Consider the following 15799-nt stretch of genomic DNA (forward strand, 5'->3'; position numbering starts at 1 on the left):
TCTGGAGTGATCCTGCTTGCTTCTATTCACCCTTTTGCTGGGGAGGGCAGCATCCTGAATGTCACTGGGATATGAAGTTGTGTAGAGAAACCTGAAAACGGACGTTAATGGAAATTAAGAAAGGTTCGGAACAAAACAAACAAAGGCAAATTGTTTCTGATTACTAAGACATTCAGAAGTCTGCATGCCATTGAAAAATAAGGAAAACAAAGCAACTTGCTGACGAAGTGGAAAATGAGTTACCAAGTAATGATATCAAAGGAAACAACATAAATGAGATTTAAGAGGCAGCTCGACAGTTTTATAGAACAGGGATTGTAATATATGGTTTTTAAAGAGAGACAAAGCTGCAAAATTTGTAAGTTACTTTAACTTTACAGTAGCTTTTTACCCTTTTTCCCTACCCCTACTTCTTTAAAGAAATGGAAAATTGTCCTGTCCTGACACTGACAGTCTTGACTATGCCTAAATACTTTATCTCTGAAATGAGTAATCAAATAGCTAATCTGTAGTGTTTTTTCCACCTTCCTGCCTACTTACAAAAACATGCATATACTTTTCTTTTTAGATGTATAGATTTAAAAGAGCAGCATTCAAGTAGGGAATACCAGGGTTTAAAAATAGGTAAGTTTTGGAGGCAGTCCCACTGTATACGGCAAGGTGAATGACAGGAAGTCAAATGGACCTTACTCAACACTTATTTTTAATAAGCCTAATTTTCTTGTCTGATCCTTTCACTGCTATGACAGTACAATTTATTTTGGTAGAGAATTTCTTCTTGCATAAGGGTATTATGAAATTTCAGTACCTCATGAATAGATGGGTATTGTAGTTAGCTTTTACAGATGTTGTAGGGCAAAAACCTGGGATGATATAATGAGTGCAAGTGGGAAAGGAGGGAGGATTCAACATAGGAAACCTGAATATTTCGCTAGGAAGACAAAGAAGGGAGGTATACAAGTATTCCTGGTGTTTGACAGGAGGTTAATAACAAAGCAAGGCTAAGGTGAGACCAGAGTACCTGGAAGGCAAACAGTGGTATTTTAAAATTGGTAAAGGAAGTCAGTGAAGATTCCTTCAGGGCAGAAATATAAAGAAAATTGATTTTGTATTTGGATTATAATAGCAGTTGATCTGGCCTCACCATTCAGTGTCATAATGCAAAGAGTGAAATGACGGAAGTATTTTTCTTAAGAGATAAATTGGTCATATTAAGTGCAGAGGTGAAGTTGTCTTGGATTGAAATTATTTATTCTTCTCTTCTTCTCTCCTGACCCTAAAATGGGCTTAGGGAGTGACAAAGACTTGATGAATTGAGGCAGTGGAGGGAAGAGAAGTGCAGACAGGAGATACTGTGAGTTTGATGCTAGTCCGATTGAAATGCATATGCTGGTGTCAGTTTGTTAATGCTTTCTGCTTCAGTGCCCATTTGCATTGGGCTTTTTAGATATTCAAAAAAAGGAGGAAACTCTCTGATGCAGAAAAAATAGCTCTTCACTACCCTGAGGCCAGTTTACCATGTACCTCTTAACTCTCTAAGGGTGCAGTCATACAAAAAGATAGAGCTGGCCTATTGTAGATGGAATTTGGAGGTGAGATTTTAGCTTAATGTGTGTCTGGCAAATACTTCCTGTGCATGGATAAAGTTACTCCCTAGCAGCCCCAACAACAGCAAGTTTGAAAGTTCCAGCCCATGATCAGTAAGTGTGAGTGTAGAACGTGACCGGAAAAGATCTGGTTTAGGACTTCATGTTATAAAAGGGTCACTTTTTTTTTCCTGTCTCTCAGAAAAAAACATTTATAGGAGGAGTGCCCTGTACTGAAAACAGCTTCTAGTAGTTCATATTTCCACAGATAATTATCCTGTCCTGCCAGTGATGTTTAGATAGGCCTTGGCATTTTCCGTAAAGTACTGAAATTAAGTACAAGACTTTGAAATAGACTCATTGTCTCATCTAATTGTTTTCAGTTGAAGCCAGAAAATGTACTTTAGTACTGAAGCGCTTGCCAAATAATTGTAAGATCCAGATGCTTTAAAATTAATGATTGCATGTTCTGTTGAGTCAGCTTTTTACTTTTGCAGGTTTTTAAAATTTAATTTATTCGGAAAAATACATGATATCTAGTATTCTCAGAAAGTGAACAGCTTTTGTAAAGTACGTACAGCAGATATTAATAACATGTGCTGACAAAGTGAGTGTAGTAAGTCTTTACTTTTTAAATAAACCTACAAGTGTCATGTAACATAAACTACTCAACACAGAGAACCATCACAGTGTATCCATTAGAAGTCTCTTACTGTTAGTTCAACCTTATGATTTATGGTAGTGCATACAATATGGCTAAGACAGCATGACTATATAATGTGAATGTTCTTTTTCTTCTTCTTTTCATTCCCTGTCCTGTTCCTGGAGACTATGTACGGTATGCCCACGGGTTAATATCAGAATATATTCCTGAAGATCTGAGTAAGGAGCTGTCAAAATACTTAGGGTAAGTATTGTTCCAGCTAGCTGCTAGTTTTATGTGGCATGCATTAATATCCTTTTGGTCACTTCTGTTAATGCTGATGTTTGGTCATCAAAGTTACAGCGAATAATACGATTTTCCCCATTCACTCAGTGGTGTGGGGTTTGAGTTCACGTATGTAACCCGTGCTAGTTTATACTTAAATCTGTAAGGTGAGCGTGTCCTCATGCTGGTGTTCTCATCCAGCAACAGCATTTGCTTGGGGCATCACTGGGACCATGTACTTTCCCCTCCATTCAATTCTGTTCATTGTGTTCTGTTGTTGTGGCCTACAGAAGAAGTGCACAGTTTACACCTCAGAAGTCCCATATCTTAACAGTCTTAACAGTTTGATTGCAGAGGTGTTATGTGCTCTGTAAAATCATCTTACTAATAAAGCCAAAGTTTTCAAAAGTAAGGTGGGTTTCTCCTGTTACAGCTGCCCAATCTAAGATTTTTTTTTTTAAAGAGCCCATCTTTCTTCGTGGTGCCTGGCTCTTTTTCAGTTGTCTAAGTCAGAAATACAGGCAGGGTCCATGAGCCACCTTTTTGCAAACATATGCCATGTGTGAGCAGCTGATACACAAAGCAACCTTTGTGGGAAAGGAATTAAAATTTGGGCCATTCAGCTGTCTAAATTTATAACATAAAGTTTTTTGTTCTGCAGTCTCCCAGAACTTACAAGCCCTGCACCAGAGCCACCATTGAAGGTAGGAGAACATACAGGAGAAAGATATTAAAAGATATAGTATGTTGTAGGCTAGTTTCTCTGAATTATTATTAAAACTGAACTAGGCCAAGCACTGGGTGCAATACAATGAGTAAATTGGCCTTGTAAAAACACAGTCTGAAATAACACGAGAACATTACCAGGTACTTTTATATTTTATATTAAGCAATATTTTGGTTGGTTTTGCTGTTTAAAAAAAAAGGGGAGGGAGAGAGACTTATTTTATGTTTTTGGTCAGCAGTCTTCTCTTTTGTGTTTTGCTCATTTAGTTTTATTGAGGTTGATGGGACACTATGACCTCATAGGTTTTCTTTCATATGTAATTTATGAGGACCCTGAAAGGGACCTCCTGGGTCATGGATTCCCAGACAACCATGTTGGATAATTTCTCCTACAATGACCATTCTCCACTGTAAGTCTCATTAGGATTTTTTGTTTCCATTACTTCTCTTGGAAGACTGTTGTATAACCTCATTCCTCTGATGCTCAGAAACCTTCCTGTAAATTCCACCTTGAATTTATTCGTGGCCAATTTATTCCCTTGGGGTTTTGTGCTAACATTATCATTGTTTGTTTTAATTGAAATGGCTCTTTTCCCTCCCTAACATAAGTTCTCTCAGCGTGTAAAGGGAAAATATATATCCTTCTGTTTTCATTTTGTGAAGCCAAACATGGTTGTGGAAGATGGTTCCTCCATTCCGTTATCATTGTGGGAACATTTCTTTGCACCTGTTCCAAGATGAATTCAATTGTTTGAAAACAGGTGACCAGAATCAGATATAATTTTTCATGGTAACATCTTTACCAATGCAATACGGTGGCATTAATCCCTTCTGGTCTTAACTAGAAGTACTTTATCTCATTATTTCTTAGAATCCCATTTGCCTCTCTTACTGCGTGGTGTAGCAGATAGTCATGCTGTGAACAGTTAAGACACACAGGTCTTTTTTTTTCTACGCTGCAATTCTTAGGGGATCAGCATTCAGATTATACTAGAAGTTCATGCAGGTAGTTGCTGTATACACGACCTTATACTTCTTTACATTTCATCTGTTTATAATGTTTCCAGTCTAAAAGGTTCTTTTGCTTTTCCTTCACAGCGTTACAAGCTCTTTAGGTATTCACAATGCTACTCAGTGGTCTATATTCAGTGAACGTTAGCATGCTGTTATCTTTAATTAACAATTAACGAACATTTTGAATAGGTATTGTTCATGGCACTCCACTTGTAATATTCATCCATCCCTATGACATCCCTTTCTGCATTACTTGCCTTTGTTTCCCTTTCACACAGTTTCTTACGTACCTTAAAATTCTTATGCAATCTTCATCTTCTTTCATTTCCATTGCTTAAGTGGCACCATGTCAAATCCTCTGGCAATCCCTTACATTTTCTGTCACCAGAAACTGTATTATCTTTGTGGAAAAAAAGAAGTGAGTAGGTATTGCCTACATTTAGTTCTCATTTACTCCGTGTCGTTAATTATTCTTCCTTCTTTCACACACCCACAGCTTCCATTCTGCTGAAGCCTACTATAACTTTTTCTTCCTCCTTACAAATAGATGGGTGTTTTGCTATTCTGCGGCAATGTGGTCCCTATCTAGTAAAACAGTTGCCAGGTTTTGCTCCTGGACTTGCGATTTCTGAGGCAGTCTCCCAACGGTGTCAGCATATTGAGTTTTACTTCTATTTTGAACAGAGTGATTTCTTTACTCTTCATCTGAATTTAACCCTGAATTTAACCTCTTCATCTTCACTGAAAATGATTTACTGAGGCAAAGGATTTATTGCATTTTAGGGCTAGACCTAGGTTAGCTTTAATATCTATTAATTTGTAGCAGCCTCGCTTTTTAGATTCCATTTTTGCTTCTGTGGCTAAACAACCTTCTACTATTTGTTTTAATTTCCTTTCCAAGGTCTAACTCAGCTTGACTTTTTGGCAGCTCTCACTTTATCCCTGTATTACCTGACGCCTAAAACAAATATCTTTTCTTTATGCCTTTTTTTTCCCTGTTCATTTTAGATTTTTGCTTACTACTACTATCTTTTTACTTGAGGGGGATGGAAAATGTGTGCATCTGTGTGAGTGTATGTGTGGGGGAGTATTCATCTAGTTTAGTTTGAGAAGCTCTTTGCTTCAAAATTCTTCACTTTGTTAAGGTAAGAGATCCAAAATTACATATTTCATCTTTTTCTTTTGCATTCCAAGAGTCTTCCCCACGCATCAAGTCCTTTGCTTTGGCTTTTGAAAATAAGGCAAACGGTTTGCAAATTTTGCCCCTGTGGGATCAAGAGCCCCACTTCTGATTTTCCTTTTCATTTAATTTAAACTGAGGCACCCTGTGTCTACTGAAACTAGGTTACTTACTACAATGACCTTTCCTGCAAAGTTCCTGCTACTTACCGAAACACAGTCTAAAATAACCTCATTTCTGGCCGGTTCAGTGACTGTTTGTTAAGCCGTATGTCAGCTAGCACATGCAGGAATAATTGGGCCCTACTGTTATTAATAGCATTTGTTCTCCAATGTATATCCGTGGATATAAGTTATTTCCATGTGGTTGGACAGTTGTTCTGGCTGCACAGTTACTTGGCCCTTTGATTCTGTTAAGAATTATCTTTATGTATTGTAAGAAATATTAAACACACATCAGGAGCCAACTGATATTCATTAGCTGTATAAGCATGTTACAACAACTATATTAAACGACATGTGATGTACATTACATATTCTGTATGAGTAGCTTTTATACTATTGGGATAGTTCTGAGAATCTATTTTTAAAAATAGTTTTATTTCAGCAGTTGGGTTACAGAGGAAACGAGGCTTAGAACCGTTCAGTTGCTGGGCAGTGAAATCTTACTGAGTATCCCATTAATTTTCAGAGCACTGACCAAGGTGTGCATGATGTGTCTGAGTTTAAGTCTTTGCAACTTCAGTGCTTAAACCTCTCCTTTATCTTACAACCTCAGAGGAGCAAGGCAGACTTGTACACTAAAATCTGTAGTCTCCTTTAGACCATACTTACTCGCTTTGTAATTTCTTACTCGCTTTGCATTGAGATTTCTCTTTATGAGGGCAAGGTATATCGACAGACATAGTATATGATTTTTGCAAATAAGGGTCTAACATATTTCCTCATATAGCAAAGTAATTACATGTTTAGAAATGGTGTTAAATTCTGAAGGGAGGAGAGATTTAGAAACTTCAATGTTTGACAGAAAAGCTATGACGGATTCTCTCTTGTAATATCAAGTAGACTGGGTACAGTCTGGACATTGTGGTTTAATGATTAAATCAAAAATACATGTTATCTGTATTAATGGTAAGCCGTTGATCTTGTGTTGTAGTCATTATACTGTCCAGTTTGTCAGCATAGGCAAGTCTGGCCATTGGCAGACAATAACAGCTTACAAAGGATATGTAGGCTCTGCTACAACTGAACAGCAAATGCTTTTCCGAAATGCAGATATTTTATTGTAAGTTTTAAAAACTTGTTTATCAGATTCCAAAAAGAGGAGAATAGTCATTATTCATTACATTGTCATTTGAAAATATAATCACAGCTCAGTAAACAGCCTCCCAGAGAGACTGATCCAGATCCCATTGAAATCAGAAGAGAAGGCTGCTGTTGGATCTGGTTCTAAGAGCTGAGAAATCTAAGCTGCAGACCTGGCTTCTGTGCCAGAAGGGAGGGGGTTGGGAGGGAGATCACAAGCACCATAAACAAAATGAATAAAACAGGATCTTAAAATGGTACGGTACCATCCAAGTTGCTTGCAAAATCACTCTCTTTGGCACAAGACCTGGGAAGGCCACAGCTTAGATTTCACAGGATATTAAGGACAGGGTAGTAATATCAGATATATAATAATAATAAAAATACAGTGTTGTAAAATACTATATACTTTTTTTCCCTTTTGGAAGCATACCAAAAGTTTTCACCTTTAAACTAAACACATGCTCACAGTTTATGGAAAGAAATATTCATTCTTACAGGCTGATCATGTGAAGTGCTGAGGACTCTTAACTCCCATTATTTCTGAAGTTAGAAAGCACCCAGCACAAGCACAGTCAAGCTTCTCAATGTACTGTAGGATTCAAGTGATGAAGCAGCCAGCAGAACTATGTCAGTGCTTCATTGTGGCCAAGCTGTAGAAACTAATCACTTCTAGAGGTTGTGCACGAACAGGTAACAGCCTAGATGATGATCCACTCGTGCTGGCAGATGTAACACTGGAGTTGCTGGTCCTTCACAGTTCCACGAGTCTGTGGGGACCAGTGTCTGGGTTCCCTGACTGCTAGACAATTAACTTCCAACAGCTGCTCCATAAAGGTTCTCTAAATATTTAGACTCTGACACCACAGACACAATCATGGAAATTAAAACTAGATTAAAGTGATTTCTGTAAAGTCATTCTTCAGAAAGGCTGGGAAGAAGAAAATGCTTCCTATGGCATTGAGTGATCTCTTCTGAATACTTTAGGGATGGTATATAATCATGTGTAAAGAAGACAATTACAAAAAGAAACCTTCCACTGTTACTGTAGATTCCTCTGTTCATTGCCAGTCCTGTTTTGGTGCTATGGTTACTTTATAAAGCCAGAGCTTTAAACTTCCATGTGTGTACACATAAAAGTGGTTGACAGAGAAACTTCATCACTCTAACATTTCAGAAAAGGAAATTATCAGATGTCCCTGTGGAAGAAGAAGACTATACTAAGTTTAACAACAGCAATCTGAAAAACAAAAAGGTAAGCCAGCCTTGCACTCATGCATGTTTTGTTAAAGCATAGATTAAAACTCAACATTAGTACAGAGTCACTTTTACTCTCCTCCGAAACACACAAGAAGGGGGGGGGAGGGGGGGAAAGCCAAATGGCAGATTTCTGCAGTTGTATCATCTTGAACTTTCAGGTTTAATTTGATTTTGATGGTCTTCATGTCCCGTTCTGAACTCTTGTGAACTGTTTGACTGTATTTTATTGGTGAACACGCCAGTGAACCTTGCAGACTTTGACACGTTAAGATTCTCAGATAATGTTTGGAAAGCTCTTTGAGATCTTCAGATGAGAAATCCTACGTCTGAGTGATAGCAACTTGATAACTTTTGGTTATCTGAAAAAGAAACAATGATGGCAACATGCACTTAAATTCCAAGGGCTGCTGAGACAGGCTGTATTTTTACCTAGACATATTGCTTGTGTGCTTATTTATGTCAATTTAATACAGTTAAATCAACACTGAGCTTGCTGACTGCCAGCTCCAACACAAGTTTGGAAGCCAATTCAAATCTGAGTCCAGTGGTGCTTGCCACTGTACCATTCCTAGGAGAGAAACAGAGATGTGAAAAATAGATTGTCTGTATGTGCCAAGCTTATGAGGCTTGCACTGGGTTGTTTCTCTGAGCATTGAAAGAAAATGAATCTTTCTGCAGTCCATTGGGAACTAAAAAGGCCCTCTGTTCTGGTCTTTGACCTTCAGACTAATGCTGACTACTCCTTATCCTTTTGCAAAGAGAAGCAGCTGGTGACAGATAGATTCCTTCTTTCCCTAGCACCCCCCAGAATTGTTCATATCTGGGACACACACTTGTTTTGAACTTAGAGGATTGCCCCCTAAGTGGAGGTAATAAATAGTGTAAAATCTGCATGTTGTCCCCTCTCTCTATTATGTACACACAGGTTTTGAACTGAGCATAAAGATAGAAACAGACTGAGGAGAGAGAATTCCTTTTAATGCTAAATATGATTTACTTCTAAAATAACAAAGCACATTGATGAGAGAATCTGGGAAAGAAAAGATAGCTCTTGGACTCCGTACAGTTTACTACTCTTTTTTTTTCTTAATACTTTGGCAGTGTTTTTGTTTGTACAGTAACACAGACAGTCATACTGCAGTTGCATATCTCCATCCTGTCCGTAACCTTCTAGCTGATCCCAAGTAGTGTAATTGTGAAGTCCTGTAGACTGAGAGATGTCATAAAGAAAGGTCAATGCAAAGTTTTCTTAATAGGTAAAACAGCTAGAGATTTAAAACACAACATTTTAAAATGTAAGAAAGAAAAGAGGTCAGCTCTATAAAACGTGGCTCATAAAATGTGTTTTAGGTGTAAAAGTCTGGGAAGTTGTCCCAGTGGCCTCAAAGTGCTTTGCAAATGTTGGTTACCTTCTTCCTTCTTAGCTCTTCCATCTCTTTTCCCTTTATTTCACTGCACATAGAGACTTTGATAATAAATCAGTGTGAATTATTCATCATCTGTAATGCAAGGCTGTAATTCAGCCTGCTGACAGCATAATCATGAGATTGAGTCGGAGGGTACAGTATGCATCTGTTATATTGCATGCATTATTCCTCTTAATGTACACTCAGGGATTATCCCAAAGTAAACGTTTGAGTTGGGATATCTCATTCTGCAGAAGGCAAAGATGTTTCACCTCCTTGTCTTTGTAATTGATTCTCTGCCTTTGTCTGAGGTTAAGCAATTTATGACAAGTATTTCTCTGATTGAATAATCTCAAATTTGTTTTGTAAGGTTTTTCCCCTACAATTTAAAGCCTGCATAAAATTATCTTTGCTGCTGTATACTAAAAAAGCAATTCAACTTCTTGTTTGACTTCTGTATTTAGAAATTTGTAGCTTATACTTCCCTCCTACAAAAATGCTTTTTAACTTGTTCTACTTCTCATTTCATTTACAGGCAAACAGCAAGATGACTGCAGCTCAGAAGGCTCTGGCCAAAGTTGATAAGAGTGGAATGAAATCCATTTCTTCTTTCTTTAGCTCCAAACCTAAGGCATCAAAATAAACACTTGTTTTTGGAAAAGTTTTATACGGTGTTTATTTTTACATTAAGCTAAAAATGTCTCTTGGAGTTTTTTTGTTACGTATATATGCAGGGCATGTTAATGTTCATGGTGTAGTGCAATGAAGAGATCTGCAAGCTAGTGTGGGACAGAGCTGTTGTCTCAGTGGGACAAGGTAGTACCATGGAGAAATTCCAGCCTGGAATTAGCATGTAGCATACAGCAAAGCTGTACTGCCTTGTATTCTAGAGCAAGCTCAGTCAAGAACACTGCAGAGTTTTCTCCATTGCACTCCATTGTGGGCTGGAGATATGTCCTCTCCTGTGATAAGTTTTAAAGAAGAGGTTTTTTTGTTCTTTAGGAGTATTATTTTTTGAGACTCTCTGGAGATTTTTACTCAGTTTAACACCAGAATAGGATGGCATCATCAGATTTTTATGTTGACCCAAATCTTAAGTGCTGAGATAAGCACTGCAATTTATTGAGGCAAAGATATTGTCTATATTCAGATTTTGGTTGTTTTGAAGATGCTAGAAACAAATTGCAATAAATGTCAACATCCATGCGATGCAATAAAGTACTTTATGTAACAAATTTGTGCTTGTGGTGTTTGCTGTATGTTTCAAGAATTGGGTTAGGCTTCAGGATATTTCTTGTGGGCTTTTGGTATTTTCCTGTATATAAATATTAATCCTTGAAGAATTACAACATCATTTCAGGCTTAAATGATAAATCTCTTAACACATAGCAATATAGAATTATTTTATGTTCAGTTCCAAGGTCAGTAGGTCCTTACCAAAATAATTAGTGAAAGATTTATTTAAAGTCAAAAGTGGGGGGTTTAAAAAAGCCTATGTGGAGCTGGATGTGTAATTCAAATGCTTAACTCTGAGTGTCTTAGGTAAGCATTATGAAGACATGCACAAAGTTTGTCTATTACTTAAAACATACAACTCACTCTTGGGTGTGTTCTTTCCTTATTAGAGAGTATTCCCATATATTCAGAGGTGTATAGGTATCTGCTATATTGCAATTTCCGTGATCACAGAATTGAGTTACTGGGATCGTTTGTATAGACCTAGCCAGTCCTGCACAATACTAACATCTGATTTCCTCCAGGAGTTCTTGCACTGAGCCATTACTCTGTTTGCGCTAAAATGTTTTAGAAAGGGAATCTTAAAATACATCATTCTTTGCTACTTAAGCTCAGTGGAGAACCTCCTTGCATCCCTTGATACTGGGGACTTTGAGAGAAACTGTGAGTTGATCCATTTTTGGTAACTATGCCATTGTTCCACTGCAGGCTGACATGCTTGCTGTTTAAAACCCTTGGATTGCAGTAGTGTCTGTCAAGTTAAAGAGCTCTGTGGCATTCTTTTCCAAACAGAAATGAATGAAAAAACATGCCGTGCCTTGTATGCTGTTTTGAAATTGCAGTTTTGGGAGGGGTCTGTATGCCTTTCAGAAGTGTTTTTTCAAAGTTATGTTTGTAAATGGAGAAGTCAGTACAGTTAGAATTCCAGATAAAGGAAAATATTTGGAAATCTATGGAATTATCTCTGATTACAGAGGTACTTAATTCTCAAATGTGGGTGCCTTCCCAATGAAACTGGACTGAGGTAGGAGCAAGTGTAGAGTTAATGCTTGCAGTTAAAAAAAAAAAAAAAAAAAAAAGGTCTGAAGTGGTTTATCTAGACCCAAAATGGCATTCCTTAGGAAAAATGCTTTTCAGACATTCTGAGGAATCAATAGTATGTCTTCCCTATCTCTGGAAGTCAGTCCATTGTACTAGTGTTCGAGTATGTGATTCAGATGCAGACACTTTGTTGATTTTTCAGTTAGAATCATTCTCCCAAGTCATTTGGTGCTTTAATAAAATTTCACTCATGAATGTAAACTTTCTAAACAATATAAGGGGTAGAGAAAGGTAGGGAACACAAGTCGGAAATTCTGTGTGGGGCCATAGAGAAACTCCTGCTATGCCACACTGCCTTGCTGTTCAGCTGTCTCGAGCAGAATTTCAGCAGTCCTGTTGATAGAGTTTCCTGTTCTGATATTAACTCTGAGACAAGTTTAAAAAATAATAGAAGGCGTCACGATAGTTTTGATGTGCACTGCCTTTGGGATTGCCATCTTGCTTTTTTTCCTGCCTTACTTGTCTGGGCTATAAGTGAAGACCGGTGCTGTAGTAGCAGTTACTGGCTTATCCAATGGGTTCTTCCTGTGAGTTGGGAAGAACTAGCATGTGGTGAGCCCAGACTGAGGAACTGCAGTCCTGTTGAAAAACACCAAAGTGCAGGATAATGTAATGTAATGAAATGAAAAAAGAGCAAACAGGCACTTACTGTCATGTTAATGTAGAAGTTTTGTGCAATAAGCAGCATCTTAGGGAGTGCTTTGGTAAATGAGATTAAAGGAATTGTGTATCTATTAACTGAAAGACAATTCCAAGCACTGGAAGGTGTTGGGAAGACAAGCAGGCGAGCATGGGATGGATGTTTCAGTGGAAAACCAAGAATGGGAGAGAGTTACGGTAGAAACAGGAGCTGTGAGGTGGGACAGATGCATGTTTGTATCTCTTATTTTGAATATTTTAATGTGCTAGTTTCAGGTTTGGGGTTTTTAATAGTTCAAAGGTTTTGTGAAATTAAGTTTGGAAATTCATCTTTTCATTGACTGAACAGTTTGAGAATGCTTCTTCTAAGAAAAAAAAAAAAATTCTGGTCAGAATTTAGGGCAGAAGGACAGTCCTGATACAGATGGGAGGTTTTCTTATGGCTTCTGATTTGGGGTACAAATTTGTTCTTTCTTTCTCCAGCCATGACTTTCACATCCATCCCTACACATAAGGACTGGTCAGAATTCTTCCTCTGTGCATGGATACGTTGTGCTTTAGCATGTCACATCTCAACCTCAGCTGTCAGCTACACCGTAACTTACAACAACAGTAATTTTATTAGCAACTGTGTCTTTGGTTGAGCAGAAATTTGTGCATGACAAAAGAGCACAAGCCATTTCCAAGAGCCATTATAGCTTTCACGTGACAACAAAAACTCTTTTCCCTTTAGGAAAGAATGAAATACATTTAGTAACTTTGAAACTTCCTTAACATGTAGCTGTAAGATGTTATGAAGAACATGTGGTGCCAAATACATAAAACAATATTTCCTACCACAACGAGGATTTAAATATAGTTACTATGACTAGCCAGCAGTAGCGCTAGGTCATTATGAAGTGCTGCTTTGCTATTTCTTGCTTGGTTAGCTTAGTATGAGACAATATGCCAGCGCCGTTACAGAAATATGGTCTTACTTTATTTCTTTTTCAGGATTAACATGCTGTCTTTACATGCTCATGTAAATAACTGATGAGTTGTGATGCTTTTATAGTTGTTGTTTTCGGATTAAGCAGCTCTTAGAGTCCAACTCTTTTAAGACTTCACGTTGCAAACAGATTAACATCGTTGAGCATGGAAGACTTCATACGGAAATACCAGCACTGACTTGGGGATATGTCGGGGTTGGGCTTGCACGTCATTTTCAGTATTACATAGTAAAGTTAGTTCTATTTGTAGAAGTGACAATTGGTGATTTGATTTTTTTCGGTAGAAAAGGTGGCACAGTTGGCAGAATTTGCCTTCAGCTCAGAAATTTAGAAGCGTTCAGTGATGCTTGCTTTCACATGTTCAATTGCATATGACTTTATGGTTTTTAGAGGGAAACTAAAAGCATGGGTGCTTATTTGAATAGATTAATGCTTATGCCTAGGGTTTTCTTTTCTTTTTAGATGCCTGCACAAAGACGTCCAAAGAAGAAGTGAAAGGAGCATAAGGAGACTCGCTAATATTATTTTAACTTGCCATAATCTCAAAGCAGCTTTTAAAGGCTTTTTTTATGCACTTTCTGAAAATAAATGCTTGAAGTTAGACATGCCCTGTTCCAAGAAAAAGCAAATCTCAGCAGATTAACATTGTTAAATATGCGGTGTGTTAAACATACAGTGCTTCAAATTTTATAGCTTATACACTATTGGTCTATCGGGCCCTTCCAGGAAAGCACTTACGAGCATGCCTAATGTTAAGCACATGAGCAGTGTTCTTAAAGTCAGCAGTGTTGTTCGTGTGGGTAAGTGCTTTGCTGGATCAGCGCCTAAAGTCCTGTTAGGTGCTGAGCATCCTGATCCATATCCAGCAAAGCACTTACGTCCATGCTTATCTTGAAGTGGAAGAGCCGGTCTAACTAATATTTGTGCATTAGTGTTTGCCATAAAAATCTCTCTTGGCACAGAGACTCACATGCTTAAAATTAAGCACCTGCCTAAGTATTTTGCAAGGTCAGACCAACAGCATCCTTGAGCAAATCTTAAATAATTACTTGATTTTGTATTAATTTTCCTTTTTGTAGTAGTTGCTCTGTTTTTAAACAGAACATATGATTTTATTGGCTATAATTTCAAGCTTTAGAAGCTGCATAGCAAAATGTTTTATACAATTTTCTCCTTTCTTTTTCAAAATCTAGCAAAATGCTCTTTTGGACTAAAAGTACATTTGTTCAGACTTAGAATTATCTAAAATGAAAAAAAAAAAAGTTAACTTTTTCTTAGGACATACCCATTTTTTTGTAAGAACTATTTCACTGAGCTTGATTTGAATGGGTTTGTCCAACCCTGACCTATTATCCAGAAGATATCACCTAGCTCTGGCTTGTGAGCAGTCTGACTCTCGAAGTAAAGTCGACTTCAATAAAAATGTCAAAGTTCATATAAAACATGGAGGAAATGGATGCTAATGAGATCCTTAACTGATCTGTCAGATTCACAGACTGATGTTTTTAACTTAAATAACGGTTTATCAAACTACCAAACTTTAGTATGTAACTTTTTGTTACAGAATTTTTAAAGTGATAATTTACATGATTTTGAACATAATAAATGTGTATTTCTGTAAATTTTAACTCAGAAGACGATTCACAGATACCTCAAATAGACGAAATGTTCTGTAAAATTTAAATATACTTAAACATTCTAGGTAAGAAATAAAAAAATGCTTTGCTTCCATACATTCTGCCTAACTTCAAGTCAAACAAGAACTTCCAGAAGAGTTTATTAGGACATTTCTGAAAACTAAATTCCAAGAGGAAGAGGCAAGGGCATGTTCAACTTTCTTTTCAATTTAAATCAACTCTGTTTTGGAATATGAAAGATCTGACCTGTTAACCATTTAGAAATCGTGTATGGTAGTAAATGTAACCAAAATGCTTATTTTAGAAATTTGCACTGAATTCTTTGTTTCCTTTTCACTTGTCTAGTTAAGCAAAGTGCACTGTGCCTTTTCAAGGTAAAAATGTTTATTTTAACATAATTTTCTATGCAGTACTGCAGGAATAATTATATGGGTTCAAGATGAGATTTCTATTTTTCTAGCTTCTTATATTCAAAAAATACTTGATGTATAAATAAGATTGTATATTTCAATAAACTGTTGTTAAATTTTTATTTCAGATTTTATTTTTACTTCATGTGCAAGAAAGAAAGAAATACCTTTGGAATAATTTGTTGATCGTTACTTCATTAATCTCAGAGAGAAATGCAAAGAGAAAAACAGTGCCATCAGACTACTAATTCCAATAGCCTCTGCAAGCTAGTCAGTAATTCTTAGACTGAGTTAAAGGAAAAAATGAATCCTGAGATAGACACAAACATGAAGGTTCATTAAGAGAGATTCAGTGGTGCTAATTTTTGAGGAGCTTACTGTAC

The 15799-nt window shown here is 37.1% G+C and overlaps 1 protein-coding gene across 6 annotated transcripts in view; it reads left to right on the forward strand.

The window, feature by feature from the left end:
• The window catches only part of RNASEH2B (ribonuclease H2 subunit B), a 43782-nt gene extending 28244 nt beyond the window's left edge, over window positions 1–15538 (forward strand). For 4 of the 6 annotated variants that reach the window (XM_035542627.2, XM_035542628.2, XM_035542629.2 and 1 more), the window contains exons 8-11: window positions 2415–2493; window positions 3176–3218; window positions 7916–7993; window positions 9940–10639. In XM_035542627.2, coding sequence (XP_035398520.1) covers window positions 2415–2493; window positions 3176–3218; window positions 7916–7993; window positions 9940–10047 — 308 coding nt within the window. In that variant the 3' untranslated portion in view covers window positions 10048–10639. Of the gene's footprint in view, window positions 1–2414; window positions 2494–3175; window positions 3219–7915; window positions 7994–9939; window positions 10640–13831 lie in introns of those variants that run through there. The other 2 variants (XM_035542633.2, XM_035542634.2) reach the window with 1 other exon arrangement.
• The last annotated feature ends 261 nt before the right edge of the window (window positions 15539–15799 follow it).

The sequence above is a fragment of the Cygnus atratus genome, chromosome 1, assembly GCF_013377495.2.
Source record: "Cygnus atratus isolate AKBS03 ecotype Queensland, Australia chromosome 1, CAtr_DNAZoo_HiC_assembly, whole genome shotgun sequence".
In the NCBI taxonomy this organism is placed as follows: Eukaryota; Metazoa; Chordata; class Aves; order Anseriformes; family Anatidae; genus Cygnus; species Cygnus atratus.